General features: G+C 44.5%; 2 protein-coding genes across 9 annotated transcripts; one reads left to right on the top strand and one right to left on the bottom strand.

The window, feature by feature from the left end:
* The first annotated feature begins 638 nt into the window (after positions 1-638).
* LOC124696047 (pentatricopeptide repeat-containing protein At4g19890-like) lies at positions 639-2,303 on the top strand. The gene is made up of 2 exons (XM_047228830.1): positions 639-1,922; positions 2,158-2,303. The coding sequence occupies exons 1-2, from the start codon at positions 639-641 to the stop codon at positions 2,191-2,193; spliced, it is 1,320 nt and encodes a 439-aa protein (XP_047084786.1). The 3' UTR covers positions 2,194-2,303.
* A 2,366-nt stretch (positions 2,304-4,669) lies between these two features.
* Positions 4,670-15,193, bottom strand: LOC124702979 (LRR receptor kinase SERK2-like). Of its 8 annotated transcripts, none has more exons than XM_047235173.1 (12): positions 15,035-15,191; positions 14,850-14,925; positions 13,996-14,196; positions 13,341-13,473; positions 7,682-7,825; positions 7,544-7,615; positions 7,336-7,401; positions 7,173-7,240; positions 6,939-7,082; positions 6,483-6,830; positions 5,580-5,974; positions 4,670-5,290 (listed from the first exon to the last, which is right to left on the bottom strand). In XM_047235173.1, exons 3-12 carry the CDS (start codon positions 14,063-14,065, stop codon positions 4,967-4,969), a joined length of 1,764 nt encoding a protein of 587 aa, XP_047091129.1. In that variant the 5' UTR covers positions 14,066-14,196; positions 14,850-14,925; positions 15,035-15,191; the 3' UTR covers positions 4,670-4,966. The 8 variants fall into 8 exon arrangements, with proteins under 8 accessions (XP_047091129.1, XP_047091125.1, XP_047091126.1 ...); XM_047235169.1 differs by having other exon boundaries at positions 14,803-14,893; XM_047235170.1 differs by having other exon boundaries at positions 13,996-14,309; positions 14,850-14,893.
* Between the last annotated feature and the right edge of the window lie 1,639 nt (positions 15,194-16,832).

The following is a 16,832-nucleotide window of genomic DNA, read 5'->3' as shown; positions in this document are numbered from 1 at the left end:
TCAATATTGAATTTGTAAATGGCTTCCATAGAGAAACGCAAATGACAGTTCTCAGCTCGGAATTGTGTTTACCCATGAGAGGTCGTTTGGAAGCCAGGCTTTCATTTCGTTTGTAGCATTTGAAAATGAATACATGTATTCATTTCATTTACATTGTAATTTCAGAAATATACACTTGTTTGGTTGCCACAGGAATTGCAAATGACGAAGTAGAATTCAATATTGAATGTGTAGAGGCTTCCATAGAGAATTGCAAATGACAGGTTTCAGCTTGGAATCATGTTTACCCATGGAGTCATTTTGCTAGAATTCCTAAATGAAATGACAGCACAATTCTGTGGCAACCAAACAGCCCACCTATGGAATTCCAAAATGAATTCTAGGATTCCAGGCCCAAATGATGGATACCAAACGACGACATTATTTTCTTTGGATTTTCTAAATGAAATGGCAGCCTAATTCTGTGGCAACCAAACATCACACCTATGGAATTTCAAAATAAATTTCAGAACTCCAGGTCCAAATGATACCAATTTGAGTAAGTTAGACTCTGGAGGACCACCTCATATCGCCAAGAATTCTTTGGAGTCTTTGAAACCATTTTCGAAAGAGGAAGTGAGCATCTGCAGCAGGAGTCCATGCAGACGCTCTCTCGCCATCGCCATGGCCGCCTCATCCCCAAGTTCTCGTCCTTCTCCACCACTACCACATCCAACGCCCCGCCTCCACCTCCCGTTCCTACCTCCGATGCCACCTCCCGCATCTCCTCGCTCGGCGACCACGACCCGGGCGCGCTCGCGCCCGACGATGCCATCGTGGCGCTCTCCTCCGTCGCCGATTCCGATGGCTCCGCGGCGGCACTCGCGCTCTTCCGCCGCCTGGCGTCCCGCTCAGACGTTCGCCAGCTCATGCGCCTCTACGTCACCGCCGCGACCACCTTCGTTGCGAGGGGCAGCCTCCCCATGGCGCACGAGGCCATGCGCCGGATGGTCGCTGCCTTCGCCGAGGCAGGTCGGCTCCCGGAGGCCGCGGACATGGTCTTCGAGATGCGCAGCCACGGTCTGCCATTCTGCGTCGAAACAGCCAACTGGATCCTTAGAGCTGGGCTTGACACCGGGAACTTCGTCTATGCGCGCAAGGTGTTCGATGGAATGGTAACGCGCGGCGGGGTGTGCCCCGACGCTCGCAGCTTCCGGGCGCTGGTCTTGGGGTGCTGCAGGGAAGGCCAGGTGGAGGAGGTGGACGCCTTGCTGACAGAAATGTGGGAGCAGGGGTTCTGCCTGGACAACGCGACATGCACGGTGCTCGTGCGGACCTTCTGCAAGAAGGGGCGATTCAGGGATGTGTCCGAGTTCTTCAGGAGGATGCTGGAGATGGGAACGCCGCCCAATGTGGTCAATTACACCGCGTGGATTGATGGTCTGTGTAAAAGAGGACACGTCAAGCAGGCCTTCCATGTACTGGAGGAGATGGTCAGAAAAGGGTTGAAGCCGAATGTGTACACACACACGTCGTTGATTGACGGGCTCTGTAAGATTGGGTGGACGGAGAGGGCGTTCCGGCTTTTCTTGAAGCTCATCAAGAGTAGTTCATACAAGCCGAATGTGCATACATACACTGTGATGATTGGAGGGTACTGTAAAGAGGGCAAGCTTGCTCGAGCAGAGATGCTGCTGGGAAGGATGGTTGAGCAGGAGTTGGCGCCAAACACAAACACATACACTACGCTTATTAGTGGGCACTGCAAAGGAGGCAGCTTTGATCGTGCCTTTGAGCTGATAAATAAGATGACTAGTGAAGGCTTCCTGCCCAACATTTACACATACAATGCTGTCATTGATGGCCTCTGCAAGAAAGGTAAAATTCAAGAGGCCTACAAGGTGCTCCGGAGGGCCACTAGTCAAGGGCTTGAGCTTGATAAGGTGACATATACTATACTGATAACTCAACACTGCAAACAAGGTCACATAACATATGCTCTAGATTTGTTCAACCGGATGGTGGAAAATGGTTGCCATCCTGATATAGAAACATACACCACCCTTATAGCTACATATTGTCAGCAGAGACAAATGGAAGAAAGCCAAAAGCTGTTTGACAAGTGTCTTGCGATACAATTAGTGCCAACCACACAAACTTATACCTCAATGATTGCAGGCTATTGTAAAGTTGGCAAATCAACATCAGCTTTGAGGGTCTTTGAGAGAATGGTTCAAAATGGATGCCTCGCTGATTCTATAACTTATGGTGCTCTAATAAGTGGGTTCTGCAAGGAATCGAGGCTAGAGGAAGCTCGGTCATTATACGAGGGCATGCTTGATAAATGTTTGGTGCCATGTGAAGTAACTCCTGTCACTTTAGCTTTTGAATATTGCAGGAGAGAGAAGACAAGTGTTGCTGTATCGATATTGGATAGATTGGATAAACGGCGACAGACTCACACAATAAGCGTGCTAGTTAGAAAGCTCAGTGCTGCAGGAAATGTGGATGATGCAAGTCTTTTCCTGAAACGTGCTTTGGACAAGGATTGGGCTGTTGACCATGTGACTTATACTGGCTTCATTAATTCATGCTACACCAACAATAGATACGCCCTAGCTTCTGAAGTATCTGATAAGATCTCGAAAAGAATCACCAGCTTTCAAGAAAACAATGCTGTAGTCTAGCTTAATTACGAATATTGGAAGAGCAATCCAATAGCTTGCACTGATATGTAAGAAATATTCTACAGGAGGTGCTCATTGTTCTTCAGCGGTTGCAATGCTAATCAAATGATTGTAAAATTGTATGATTTTCTTATATGTGCCATGACTCCTTCGAAAGTTATTTCTAAATATTAGTTGCTCAAAGTTCGGCTTTTGCATACTCACTGGTCTTATATGATTTCCAGGCCAAGGTCTATGTGACCTGATTTTTGTCAGTGTACTGGGTGAGAAACTGAGAACTGCTTGATGACATAAATGGCGTGTGCATAAACATGTGAAAAGAAAGAAGGTTGTTGCTTATTCTGGGGCAACTGATAGTCCACCACCATCAACTGTATTTTAATTTGACACTAGATTTAAGAATTTCTGTCTGTACAGGAGAACAAGTCTATGTTGGAGATATTCAACAAAATCCATATGCCTGCTATATGAAGGTTATCTCTGCTCTTCTATACCCTCTATGCTTCTCAAGATCTAATTTCATGTTATCCTTATTCACAGTAGTGAGTTTCTTCACTGACAGGTCACACATTTTCTACAATATGAAGGCTCTGATACGCAGATGGGTTCGCAAACTTTATCCTATGATATTCCTACTAGTGTATATTGTTTCTCTGTGTTGTTGTCTGAATTGCATGTTTTTTTGGCACCACATAGTTCGCAAACAATATGAAGGCTCTGATACGCAGATGGGTTCGCAAACTTTATAAACTGACAGAACGTCTTATATTTAGGAACAGAGGGAGTAGCTTTTATTTCATGACCATGTTTTCTTCATGGCTTCCTTGTTCATCCTATATTACTTAAGGCAAAGTTGTTTTAGGATAGTTTTGCTTGTAAATGCAAATATCATTCATGAACATAATTGAACTGCACATTCGAACAATACATGTCGTAGTTTTCTGTTTTTTGTTCTACTTTCCGCAGACCTGATTAGACAAAGTTTTTTTTAGGGTAGTTGTGTTTGTAAATGCAAATATGATTTGTTCAACATAGTTGCACTGTGGATTTGAACGTTGAACATCATAGTTTTCCTGATTTTTTTTCTACTTTCTGCAGACCTGATGCTTCTTATCTGAACCATGCTCGTTGCTGATGTTGGTTTCTTTCGTCGTTCTTAATTATCCCAGATATGACAACAGTTGAGCCGCGTGTACCTGGGGTTTGGATGCTTGTTTCCTGCTAGGGCTCTTATCCTAATTCTCAATGTCAAGCTAGTTGGACATCAGAAAATCTGCTGCAAAAATTGGGAGCGGGCTAGTTAAAATATCTAACGGTTGCAAATAATATCGCGAGAAGTCTCTTTGAATGAAAGTACGACCTGAAAACTGGCCAAAGCAGATGATGGTGCTCATAACTCCGGGAATTCATGCCTTTGTCAGGAAAATCTTGATGCTCGCTGATATTTAAGGAAACTAGTAGTGCCTAAGCAATCATGTTGATTATACAGTGTCATCTGCGCCACAGTTGGTGACTGAAGTGGAGATTTCTTTGATTCTTTCTCATGTACTGACCTCCTTTTATGTGTTCTCACTGTACATGTTTGGTGTTGAGCTCCATATGACCATTGCTTGTATTTACACATGTTCCCTTGTATAATAATTAATAACTAATAAATAATATCTTGATTCTTGTTTGTTGGTTTTATCTTCATTGATGGTCACCTTCATTGCTCCAATCACCCTTAAAATTCCAGATTTTCCTTTGTGGAAAACATTGCTGTGCAGTTCTCTTAGGCTATTGTTTGTCAGTTTATTTATCTCTAGTTAGGATTTTGAAAGATTAATAAAAAGTAATAAGGTTAATAAAAAGCCGTATGCATCAATTGATGCAGAGGCTGGGACAAGTTCCCATTTCGAAATCAAAGGATTTTGAAAGATGCATGATGGAATTTTGACTAAACTTTTCAAGAAATTATATACTGGGCTTATCTAACAAGCAACTATAGTCATACACATATCAGAAAATTTCATGTGCAAGACATGTGCACACAGATAAAATCAACTATACATAGGTTAGTAATGTGTGAGCTAGATGTAGAAGCACAACAGTACAACACTGTGTTAACAGCACCACATACTATGTGCAGTTACTTATAAATAGTGCTATCAATGATTCTATAAACCCGCTTGCATTTTCTTCCCAATTCTTTTGAGTATTCCTGATAGATAATATCTGCAAAAACATTTCTGAGTTTTGATATTTCCTCTTTCTAACGAAGAGGCAAGTGAAACCATGTTATGTTTAGATATTCTTGCAGCTCATCTGCCACCAGATAGCTCAATGGCTTCATGGATGTTGAGTGATTCCTCACTGAAGCTGAATAATTTGCGGTGCTGGTTATTCTCATACTGCTTCCGGCGGGTAAGCTCAGCTTGCTGCCACTCCTCCCACCGATCTTTCAGCACAATATTTCCTTCCAGCATATGCACAACTTCCGACATAGCAGGGCGTTGACCAGGGTTAATGTGGGTGCAGAGGAGTGCTACTTGGATAATTTTTACTAGCTCTTGAGAGTCATATCCACAGTTTATATTGCGGTCTATGATTTCTTCCAATCGCCCTTCTTGCATCATCAATTTCACCTTCAGATTAATTAGTCAATCTCATATGAGTCAACCATGTGAGTATGCAAGCCAAGATATTAGTAGAAAATGCAAGGAAATTTCATTGTTCATACCACAAGCCTAAACATATTGCATAGTGCTCATATTTAAGCACCAAACTGCTGCACATATTAGTTATTAAGGTGAGAATGGCTACATCAGAATGCTTTTGGTTACTCTAGTTTCATAAGATTTCAGAAACATCATGCAATATAATCTTTACTTGGTTACTTATAAACAACAGTTCAGTAAAGTAGTACTATCTTACTTGATCAATGAGCATGACCTCGCCAGCTCCTTCCATGAAGTCGGGGAAAATTGCACGCTCACCTGTCACAATCTCTAATAACATGACACCATACCCAAATATGTCTGTCTTCACTGATGGCCTTCCCGTCTTAAAGTACTCAGGAGCTATGTGGCCCATTGTCCCGCGGACCCCCGTTGTCACTGTGTTTCTCCCCATGTCCATCATCTTCGCCAGCCCAAAGTCTCCTATGACTGCTTCAAACTTCCCGTCAAGTAGGACATTGGCGGCCTTGACATCACGGTGGATGATTTTGGGGTTGCAGTGCTCATGAAGATATTCCAAACCACGGGCAGCACCAAGTGCGATTCTCATTCTTGTTGGCCAATCTAATGTTTGTTCATTAAGTTCTATATCTGGAATTGTTTAAGTTCCATTAGCAGTAGTGTTGCACAAATGAATTATATGATATAGTATTATCCTAAAAAACATATAATGAAACAAATGTCCGGTATAGAACTTAGAGATAATTTAATATACCTCTGTTCTAACATAGCCTACCAATAGGGGTGGACAAATACGGTCTCACGGTTTGACCGATTTTTGCTAGTTCAGTTTTTTTGCACTAAACTCGAAGTTGAGGTTGATTTTGTGAAGAAGAATGAATTCCCGGTTTGTACGGTGTGGGATTTTGCACACCCCTACCTACCTACCAAAACTTCTTATATTTAGGAACTGATGTAGTACTTCATAATATCTATTTTCTCACTTACTGAACATTTACAACCTGCACTCTAGTTTCTGGTCTACACTAACTGATACAACACAATTGCATACGTCAACCCAGCTGACACACCTAAACAAAGACCAATTAAATAGAAATATTAATAGACTTTTATAATGATGAAGAGGTTATCTTAGTACCTCTTAAACGGGAAGCAACACTCAGGTTCTCCATGAAAGGGTATACCAAGAGCCGCTCTGTCGGCGTTGTGCAGAACCCTATTAATCTTAATATGTTCTTATGCACAGCAATGCTTATCAATTCCACTTCTCTGAGGAAAGCCATTTCACCTTCAGGGCTTCCCACTTCAAACAGTCGTTTGACTGCAACTTTCTTACCGTCTGGACCTGGAAGCACTCCTATGTACACTTTACCAAAACCGCCCTTGCCAAGAACACTTAGCTCACTGAAATTATTGGTTGCAATCTGGAGTTCTCGCCACGAGAAACGCTTTATCTGCCCAAACTCTAGGCTGTGGTCATGCTGACCTAAAAATTGAAGCAAATGGTTCAACTCATGGAAAATGTTCGTCATCATTGAAATTTTAATTATGATATAAATTCGATTTTTTTTTGTAGTGATCTTGCTGAATGAACCTGCAACATCAATGTATATTTCAGGATGGTGGCGCATTCTTTGCCACCATAGCAGAAATAGAACTACAAACACAATCAGTGTGACTGCTCCACCAATGCTTCCAATAATCACCTTGAGTCTGGAGTTCCTTGATCCACCTGTTGCTATTACCAATCATTTAGTTTGACAATATATGTTATTTTTTTTACAGATGTAGGGTTCAATATATATTGCTATGTGGCTATCTAAATCACCTGTCTTATTAGTGCCTCCCGCACATGAAGTTAAGTGCTGGTCACAATTAAAATGATTGCCTGTATAGCTGGAAAAACTTAATTTCAATTATTATGTAAACTGTAAAGTGGTACACATGAAATTGTTTGTATAACATAATTTAAATACTAAAGATATACGTACTTATATTGGGACACCTGAAGTAGCTGTTCTGGTATTTCACCGCTAAGACTGTTATATGCAAGATTGCTGCAAAACACGAGTTATCATATATCATAAGATAATAGAGCTGTCTTTTATTTATGTGAAAAAGTAGTAATAATGAATATTGTTGGTGAAATTCACTGTTGCACAAGTTTTATGGATAAATCAGCACCAAAATCCAACTTACATATTGTTCAATGATGAAAGATTTGACAAAGAGCTCGGAATGTTGCCAATCAACAAATTTTGGCTTAGATCCCTGTCCAAGATATCAGTGTTAGAGCTGTTCTTCAGCCATGATAACACGAGTTATGGGCTCACTTACAGATTTTGGAGCTCTGAAAGAAGGCCAACAGATTCAGGTATCGAGCCATTTAATTTATTTCTTCCAAGTTTTAGAGTCATTAAATTTGATAGGTTCCCTAGCTCTTGTGGAATTCCTCCTGTTATGCTGTTACCGTCCAATAACCTGAAAACAAGTATGTAATAATCAGAAAGTCATCCCTTTTGGAAGGAAAAGTGAGATGCATGTTTGATTAGACTCTTTCTTGTAAAGTGTAATCTTGAAATACAACATAGTTGCAGAGTAGATTGTTAGTGACGTATAGATCCCTTTACTGTATATTCCCCCAGTGTATGAGGGGCTCCCCTGCATATTGCAACACATGTACATGTACTGGCCTTTGGCCCCTAGTGAATACTAGTTGCCTATTCACAACATGGTATCATAGCTCTAGGTTTAGCTCTTTGCACGCTGCAACTCCGTGCTTGATCCGCGCCGCCGCCGATGATCTTTCCGGCCGCCGCTGCTCCACTTCCCTCTTCCTCTCCCGTTCTCGTTGGGATCGAGTTGATTTCCAAAATTTTTGGCCATTTCCGTCGGTTCTAGAGCTTCAAATTGGGCTCAACCTGCCGGATCCTGTCGGCCACCACTGCTCTCCGCCTCCGGCCGGCCTTGCAGGCCCCGTCCCGGCCGCCCCAGCCGCCGGCAGGCCCTGCCCCGTCCGCTTCTGGCCGGCACCGCCCCGGCCAACCAAGTCTCCGGCCGGCAGCCCCTGCCTCAGGCCGCCACGGTCGCCCCCCCTCCGGCTGGCCTTACCCCGGCCGGCCCTGCCCCGGCTGGCCTTGCCCCGGCCGGCTTTCCTCCGGCTGGCCTTGCCCCGGCTGACTCTCCTCCGGCCGCCCGTGGTAAAGCTCGACCCGGCCAGCTCTGCCTCTGGTTGCCAGATCCAGATCTAAAAAAACGGAGAAAGAGCAAGATGGCATCCTCTTCGTCTGGCTATGTAGTATCCCACGATGCCTAGTGATCTTTGATGGTACCAACTATGCGCATTCACATGCGTGGTCTTCGGCTGTGGGGTCTTCTTACCTGCAAGGTCTCTTGTCCGCCACATCCCACTGCTCCTGTGCCTCGTACCCCGCCGTCAGTGCGCTGATGATGCTACTCAGGCTGATCGGGATGCAGCCAAGTCTGCCGAGGCTGCTGCTGATGAGGCATATGAGGAGCAGGTACTTGCTTATTCAGAGGCTCTTGGCTCCTACCGTGATAGTTTGGTTGCTTTTACTCAGTGGTGTGATGAGGATGCTAGAGCTGCTGCCGGCCGTTCTTTCTCAGAGTGTTCAACCACAGTTTGCTTCTGAGTTTATGGGCCTGGGTACTGTTGCTGAGATGTGGTCTTACCTTTGTCAGCGCTATCAGCCTTCTGGGGATTCTCTGTATTTATCTGTGTTGCGTCAGGAGCATGATCTTCAGTAGGGTGACTTTACTGTTGATGAGTACTACACCCAGAGTGCGGCTATCTGGCGCCAACTTGACTCCCTTCGCAGTGTTGTCTGTGGTACTTGTCAGTGTTGCCGGATAGTACGTTCAGATATGGATTTTCAGAGGATCCATGAGTTCCTGTCTAGACTTCATTCAGAGTTTGAGCCCCGTCGTGCCCAGTTGTTTGCTCGGGGCCGTGTTCCTCTCTCAGAGGTGTTGACTGAGCTCCGTGTTGAGGAGACTCGTCTGTGTGGTGCTGGTCTACTTGGGACACCTTCTATTCTTGCTGCTCGAGTACCGGTTACACTAGCACCGCCGCTTCTACCCACACCAGTGCCTGCTGCTACTGGAGGAGCTCGCCCCTCTCGCGGTGGGGGTCGCCCTCGTCCTCCTCGGTTCTGCACTCAATGTTGGAGGCCTGGTCACCTTGAGTCCGACTGCTATCTATCAGAAGCAGTGAGGAGTGCCTCCATGTGCTCCACCTTCAGCGCCTATCACCACCGGCTTCACTGAGCAGGATATTGCGAGGCTTCAGCGCCTCCTTGCCTCCTCTGGCTCTGCTTCGATGGGTACTGCTGCCTCTGTGGCTGGTTCCTCTACACAGTCAGGTACATCCTCGTGGGTTCGGATTCTGGAGCTTCTTTCCACATGTCCCTTGATTCTTCCTCTCTTTCTTCTCTTCGATCTCTCCCTCTTCCTGTTCATGTTCTTACTGCTGATGGTACTTCTCTTCCTGTTGCTAGTCGCGGTACTCTTTCTACTCCCTTCTTTTCCGTTCCTTATGTTTCTTATGTTCCCCGCCTTACCATGAACTTGTTTTCCGCTGCTCAACTCACTGATTCTGGTTGTCGGGTCATTCTTGATGTTGATTTTTGTTCTGTTCAGGACACTCACATCCGGGCACTGGTTGGGGCTGGCCCTCGGTGCCGTGATTCTCGAGGACTTTGGGAGCTTGACTGGCTTCATGTTCCTTCTTCTACCACTTCACCGACTGCACCGCGTGTGTTTGCTGCTTCCACTACCGCCTCCTTTCAGCAGTGGCATCATCGTCTTGGTCATCTTTGTGGTTCTCGCTTCTCGTCTTTACTTCGTCGAGGTCTTACGGGGTCCGTCTCGGGAGATGTCTCGCTTCGGGGTTGTTAGGGCTCGTAGGCTTGGTAAACGGGAATTAGTTACCTTATCCTACTAGTGAGTCTGTATCTCAGCGTCCTTTTGATTTGGTTCATTCTGATGTATGGGGTCCGGCTCCCTTTGCTTCCAAGGGGGGCCAACGCTACTATGTTATTTTTATCGATGAGTTCTCTCGCCACACTTGGATCTACTTTATGACTTCTCGTCGCGAGGTTCTCTCGATATATAAGTGTTTTGCTGCCATGGTCCATACTCAGTTTTCCACGCCTATTCGTGTATTTCGGTTGATTCTGCTGGTGAGTATATCTCCCAGCTGTTGCGTGGTTTCCTTGCTGAGCAGGGCACTCTTGCACAGTTCTCCTGCGCTGGCGCCCATGCCCAAAATGGCGTGGCTGAGCGCAAGCATCGCCACCTGCTTGAGATGGCTAGTGCGATGATGATCACCGCCTCTCTTCCTCCTCACTTCTGGGCTGAGGCTGTGTCCATTCCACCTATCTCATCAACCTCCAGCCCTCCACGGCCCTGCAGGGTGCCTCTTGAGCGTCTTACTGGCCGCGCTCCTGATTATTCGACCCTTCGTCTTTTTGGTTGCGTTTGCTATGTTCTTCTTGCTCCACGCGAACGCACCAAGCTGACTGCTCAATCTGTTGAGTGTCTTTCTTGGCTACAGTCCTGAGCACAAGGGATATAAGTGTTGGGATCCTATTGATCGTCCGATGCGCATATCTCGGGACGTCATTTTTGCCGAGTCCCGTCCCTTCTACCCGCGTCCCTCCTCCTCTTCCTTCTTGGTGGATGATATCTCTTTTCTCATGTTCCCTGACTCACCTCCTCCTGTGCCCCAGGTCCTGCTCCGCCGAGTCTCTCACCACCTTCTACTCCTTCACCCACCAGACCCACCTCTCCTCCCTCACCACCTTCCCCACCCTCCACACCTTCCTCTCCCATGTCACCTTCCTCGCCTACGGTGGTCCCTCCTTACCCTTTTCACTACTCCCGTCGACCACGTGAGGCTGATGATGCTCCTCCTGACATGCCCTCCACCTCTGGTGACATGCCCTCTCCACCCGAGCCGCCTCATCATCTTCGTGCTCGTCCTCGTCGTCCTCCTGATCGCTATTCTCCCACTCACTATGGCCTCTCTGTTGTTTTTGAGCCGACCTCTTCCCGGGATGTTGTTGCTCATCCCGAATGGCAGCTAGCGATGGCTGAAGAGATTGCTGCCCTCGAGCGTACTGGCACCTGGGATGTTGTCACTCCTCCTCCCTCTGTTCGTCCCATCACCTGCAAGTGGGTCTACAAGATCAAGACTCGCTCTGATGGTTCTCTTCAGCGCTACAAGGCTCGTCTTGTGGCTCGTGGCTTTCGAGCGGGGAGCATGGCCGTGACTACGACGAGACCTTTGCTCCAGTGGCTCACATGACCACTGTTCGTACTCTTCTTGCCGTTGTTCTTGTTCGTCACTGGTCTGTCTCTCAGCTTGATGTGCAGAATGCTTTTCTTAACGGTGAGTTACGTGAGGAGGTATACATGCAGCCACCTCCTGGGTACTCTATTCCCGATGGCGTGGTCTATCGTCTCAGGCGCTCTCTCTATGGCCTTAAGCAAGCCCCTCGCGCCTGGTTTCAGCGTTTCGCCTCTGTGGTGACCTCTGCTGGTTTTGTCCCCAGCGCCCATGATCCTGCGCTCTTTGTCCACACATCTTCTCGTGGTTGGACTCTCCTTCTTTATGTCGATGACATGATCATCACAGGTGACGACCCTGAGTACATTGCCTTTGTCAAGGCCCGTCTTCGTGATCAGTTCCTCATGACTGATCTTGGTCCTCTTCACTACTTTCTTGGGATTGAGATTTCTTCTACCTCCGATGGCTTCTATATCTCCCAGGAGAAGTATATTCAGGATCTTCTCACTCGTGCCGCCCTTGGTGATGAGCGCACTGTAGAGACTCCTATGGAGCTCAATGTCCATCTCCGTGCTACTGATGGTGATCCTCTTCTGGATCCGACTCGCTATCGTCACTTGGTTGGGAACCTTGTCTACCTTGCTGTCACCCGTCCTAACATCTCATACCCGGTCCACATCTGCTCCCACTAGTGTCCACTATAGTCATCTCCTTCGTGTCCTCCGTTATCTTCGTGGCACTATCTCCCGTCGTCTTTTCTTTCCTCGCTCTAGCTCCTTACAGCTCCAGACCTACTCAGATGCTACCTGGGCTAGTGATCCATCGGATCGCAAGTATCTTTCTGCCTACTGTGTCTTTGTCTCACCTACGAGTGTCGAGGCTGAGTTGCGAGCGATGGCTCTCCTGACGGCAGAGGTGACTTGGTTACTGGAGGACGTTGGTGTTTCTGCTGACGCCCCGACTCCTCTCTTATCTGACACGTGATCCATTGAAGCACGAGCTCACCAAACACATTGGCGTTGATGCCTTCTTTGTGCGTAATGTTGTGCATGATGAGGTTATGGCTCTTCAGTTTGTGCCTTCCGAGCTACAGCTTGCTGACTTCTTCACGAAGGCCCAGACTAGAGCACAGCATGGGTTCTTTCTCTCCAAACTCAGTGTTGTTGATCCACCGTGAGTTTGAGGGGGGTGTTAGTGATGTATAGATCCCTTTAGTGTATATTCCCAGTGTATGAGGGGCTTCCCTGCATATTGTAACACATGTACATGTAGTAGCCTTTGGCCCCCAGTGAATACTAGTTGCCTATTCACAACATAGATAACTGAACTTACAGCTGCTGTAAAGTTGTTATCGTTGCAATGCTGGGCGACAAGACTCCACTTAATCTCGACGAGCTCAAAGTTACGCAAATTTGGAAATGAGAAACTAGCATGTAGTCACCTGAACATGAGTAAATTGCTACGGAGAACTCGTATTATAATAGTAAAAGGATGAATGAGTTGATCATGAAGAATGTGCTGCCGAAGTGAAACCCTTGTTTTCTGATGAGAGGCTTTCAAGTGTTCTAATTAGAGGTTGGTATCAAGCATTTCAAAAATTATTTAGTAGAAGTAGTGAAGATTTCACTATGCTCATAGGCCAGAGTGTATTTTTTTAAAGTACTTGAGATGAATTCTTTCACTTACATTCCAATAACGTCGCCGTGTTGATCACATCTAACATTAGCAAGGTAGCAGGGGCTAACTTGATTATCATTCCAGTCTTTCAAAACACCACGGCTGTCGGTGAGCATCATCCTTATTTCATGCAGTGCTATGACTGAGAAAAGAAGTCATTTTGTTTGCAAGATTATGATGTAGGCACTAAATACAAGAGAATGTATATGTTCAGTGTTTCACTTGCAATCTGGATCCTAACTGATGCAAACCAAAAGTAATCCAATTCATTAAAACAATTAAATATTTAATATTTGATGAGAAGTGCTTTTACAGTTTTATGCTCCCTAGGAATAGAACTGAAAATCTACTAAGCAATTGAAGGAGTGGTTGATATGCACTAGCCAGCACTGGTGTATTAGTAGCTCAATTTTAGGCCACATTTACAACACATTCCATAGGATTACTATGGTAACTATACTGTTTATATAAAACATACTTGGCTAATTATAATTTATAAGACAGGGAAGCAAATCTCCAACTGATAGTCTAGTCAAATAGAAATAATCAATAGTTCGCAGTAAAATATTCCAATTAAATATGAAATAACCTAATGCTGACCATGTAAAGTAATATCTGATGTGGCAAAGATATTTAAATATATATCAAAATATAAGGGATTTACCTTGGCGGTCAGGAGCTGCCAAAGATTGGAGGCACCCCAATAAAACTAATCCGAAAGCTACTAACTTCATGCTTTCTGAAACTATTTTCCGTTTGTTTTGTTTTTCGGGAGCACAAACACTGCTCGATTTATTCTGAATTTGTGCTTGATGGAACACAGAAGGATCAGTTTAATCTGAATTAGTGCCAGGTAGCCGCATTACTGAATAGCAAAATAAAGTGTGTGAGAAGACCAGCAGAGCGAACTGAGAAGAATGGAACACACAAAGCAGCAAGACAATAATGTTCAGAGAGAAGTCTGACAAGAACCTACAACTGAAAAACAGGAAGGAAGATTCAGGTTAATGAAATCCTAATTGCAATGATGAAAATTGGTTTCAGTTACAAATTATCATTTCCATCTCAAGTCCATAGATTGGATCCAGTGAGACTATCGAATATAAAGATGAGACACAATGACCCAGTAACTATTGTTTTGAAATAAATGATGCTACTGCTGGAATAAAGGTACCCACTTGGGCCCTATGCAGTTTTTAGTGAACGCCACAACAGATATGTTGTATCTTATTTACATGCCACAGTACACGACACACATAATTTTATTTTTTAATTTATTTTTGTTATAACCCATTGTTATAAGCATCTTGATATATGGGGAGAGAAGTTGAGAAAAAAATAAAATGAGTTTAAGTTTTGGCAATAACATTGCAATTTCCCCAACTTCACAGCCTGTTCTTAGTATACTTATTAAGAATTTGAGCATAAAGATTCATGATATCTAAAATGGACTCTGTTTTCAGTTTCCTACTAATTCTGGTTCTGCAGGTGGAGGCTTCTGAACATAATCTACTGCACCTGAGTGCTTGAGCAAAACAAAACCTCCCCAATTCATCCCTTCCCTGCACACAAGGGAAGCAAGAGACCAGACAACCTCAGAGAAGAACACACAATGGTCAGTCTAAAGGAAGGAAAGCAATCAAGTGAAGCAAAGAAGAGGCAGATTCAGAAGTTAACCATGTCTACATGGAAGGAGAACTTACAAGAGAAGAGAGACAGACAGAAGCATGTGGTGCTCCTGAAATCCTTTGACCTTTCTTATTTCAGGTGTATCTTAGAAGAAGACACTGAGTCTGAGCTCTGAGCTCAGAGGGAAGTGTAGTACTGGACTCCCACACATGCATTTGACTTGGGTGGGTGAAACTTAACAGAGTGCTTCGTGAAGGAACAAGCGATGAAGTCCGTTCATCTCATCGTATCTCGCAACGGACATCTCAGATCGAATGTCTCATGGACTCGCCGGTGCACAGTTGATCTGGGCCATCTACTGGCGATCCAATGGCTGAAATGCACTCTGGTCAGTGGTCACTGTTTGGGCACCGAAAGTTTTCCGTTAGAGCTTTACCCTAGTTAAATAGCTGACTAGTAGATCTTCGAAATTCCATAACATTTAGAGGGGCCAGCCATGCTATCTTTCGGCATATGGTTTTGTAGGAAGAGCCAGCTGAGCATTTAGGTATCAGCGTAGAGTGTTGAAACTAAAATTATGGAGTTAGAGCCTCAAATCTGCTTAAGGAGACTGTGCTCCCCTTTCCCGCTGACTAGTATAAGCAAGGGATAATTACCCAAAACACCATGTGTTCCTTCATCTTTCTGTGCAACACCCTCAGCCAGGCTCCACTATCACACTTTAAAGCATATCTAGGTTGATGCTACTTTGCAAAAGTTTTCTATAAGTTATTGGAGTAAGTATACCAGCTAATCTGTCTATACTAATTTCTTGCAGAAACCAAGTGGATTTGTTGGAGCCTTCATGCTGATGTTGACGTACTTGAACAATATATATTCCCTGATCTTAAAACGACAATGGTGATAGACGAATTACAGGTCATGGTCCTCTGCTCAGTGTGTTATATCTTCCCAAGATGTGCCTTTCATGATGACCATGGCACCACGAGAAGTGTTGATATGATCAGTTTGTCTATTACTCCCCTTCAATTATTTGTAGTACTATTTGCGGGTTGCTATCCTATTAGTTACCAGAGTATAGCTTATTCGGGAATCACTGGTTTTGTTAATTGCATTTCCATTCCAGCACTAACATGCTATATTCTCCCACTAAAATTTGTGTTAACCCATAGTTTAGGTTTTAGCTGGTAGTAGTGAGTGGTGACGCATCCTTAATTAGTTAGCACATAGTTCTGCTTTATTTTGCCCCACTCCCCCTGTTTTGCTTTGGTCAGTTGCAGGTGACTATGAATGTTTTTTTTTATAATAAAAGGCTGTGTGCATCGGACTACCGATGCAGAGGCCGGGGTGCTCCCCATTTCGAAAAAAAAGTTGCAGGTGCCATTGTTGGTTTGTAGTTTTGCCTTTTCTCCGTCTTTCTTGACATGTATATATGGTTGGAAGGTTCTATATTGTGCAGTGTAAGCAAAGAGATTCTGTTGAAGGTTGACTCTTTCCCAGCATGCTAAAGTCTGTATATATGTGCCACTCTTCACTTCATAAATCCATTTCGTGCATAGAAGTTTATCTGTATATCAAAAGTGCAGTACTACGTGTATCATTCTACCTATAAGCTGAATCTGGATATCTAAATACTTTTGGTTATACAGTAAAGTTGCACATCTGCCGGTCCAAGAAAAGAAAAAAAAATACTCAGCATGTTCTTTGAATTACAGGAAAGGTGCCTTAGGCATGTTCTAAAAAATGTTAAGTTAATCCCTTTGCCAATTTTCTTCGCTCTGTATTTATTCCTTCGCCAATTTTCCAAAATGATCAAGAAAAGGACACTTCTACTTTAGGAAATGCAGGATAAGAAGCAATATTCGCAGCAAT

This window comes from Lolium rigidum, chromosome 3 (genome assembly GCF_022539505.1).
Source record: "Lolium rigidum isolate FL_2022 chromosome 3, APGP_CSIRO_Lrig_0.1, whole genome shotgun sequence".
Lineage (NCBI taxonomy): Eukaryota > Viridiplantae > Streptophyta > Magnoliopsida > Poales > Poaceae > Lolium > Lolium rigidum.
This window is presented reverse-complemented; position numbering and strand designations above follow the sequence as displayed.

Coding starts and splice junctions, on each gene's coding strand:
- LOC124696047 (XM_047228830.1), top strand. CDS start 639: ATGCAGACGCTCTCTCGCCATCGCCATGGCCGCCTCATCCCCAAGTTC. Junction 1,923..2,157: donor AAGGGCTTGAGCTTGATAAG/GTGACATATACT, acceptor CAATGATTGCAG/GCTATTGTAAAGTTGGCAAA.
- LOC124702979 (XM_047235177.1), bottom strand. CDS start 14,065: ATGAAGTTAGTAGCTTTCGGATTAGTTTTATTGGGGTGCCTCCAATCT. Junction 7,616..7,681: donor CTTTCAGAGCTCCAAAATCT/GTAAGTGAGCCC, acceptor TATCTTGGACAG/GGATCTAAGCCAAAATTTGT. Junction 7,241..7,335: donor CTTCAGGTGTCCCAATATAA/GTACGTATATCT, acceptor AAGTTTTTCCAG/CTATACAGGCAATCATTTTA.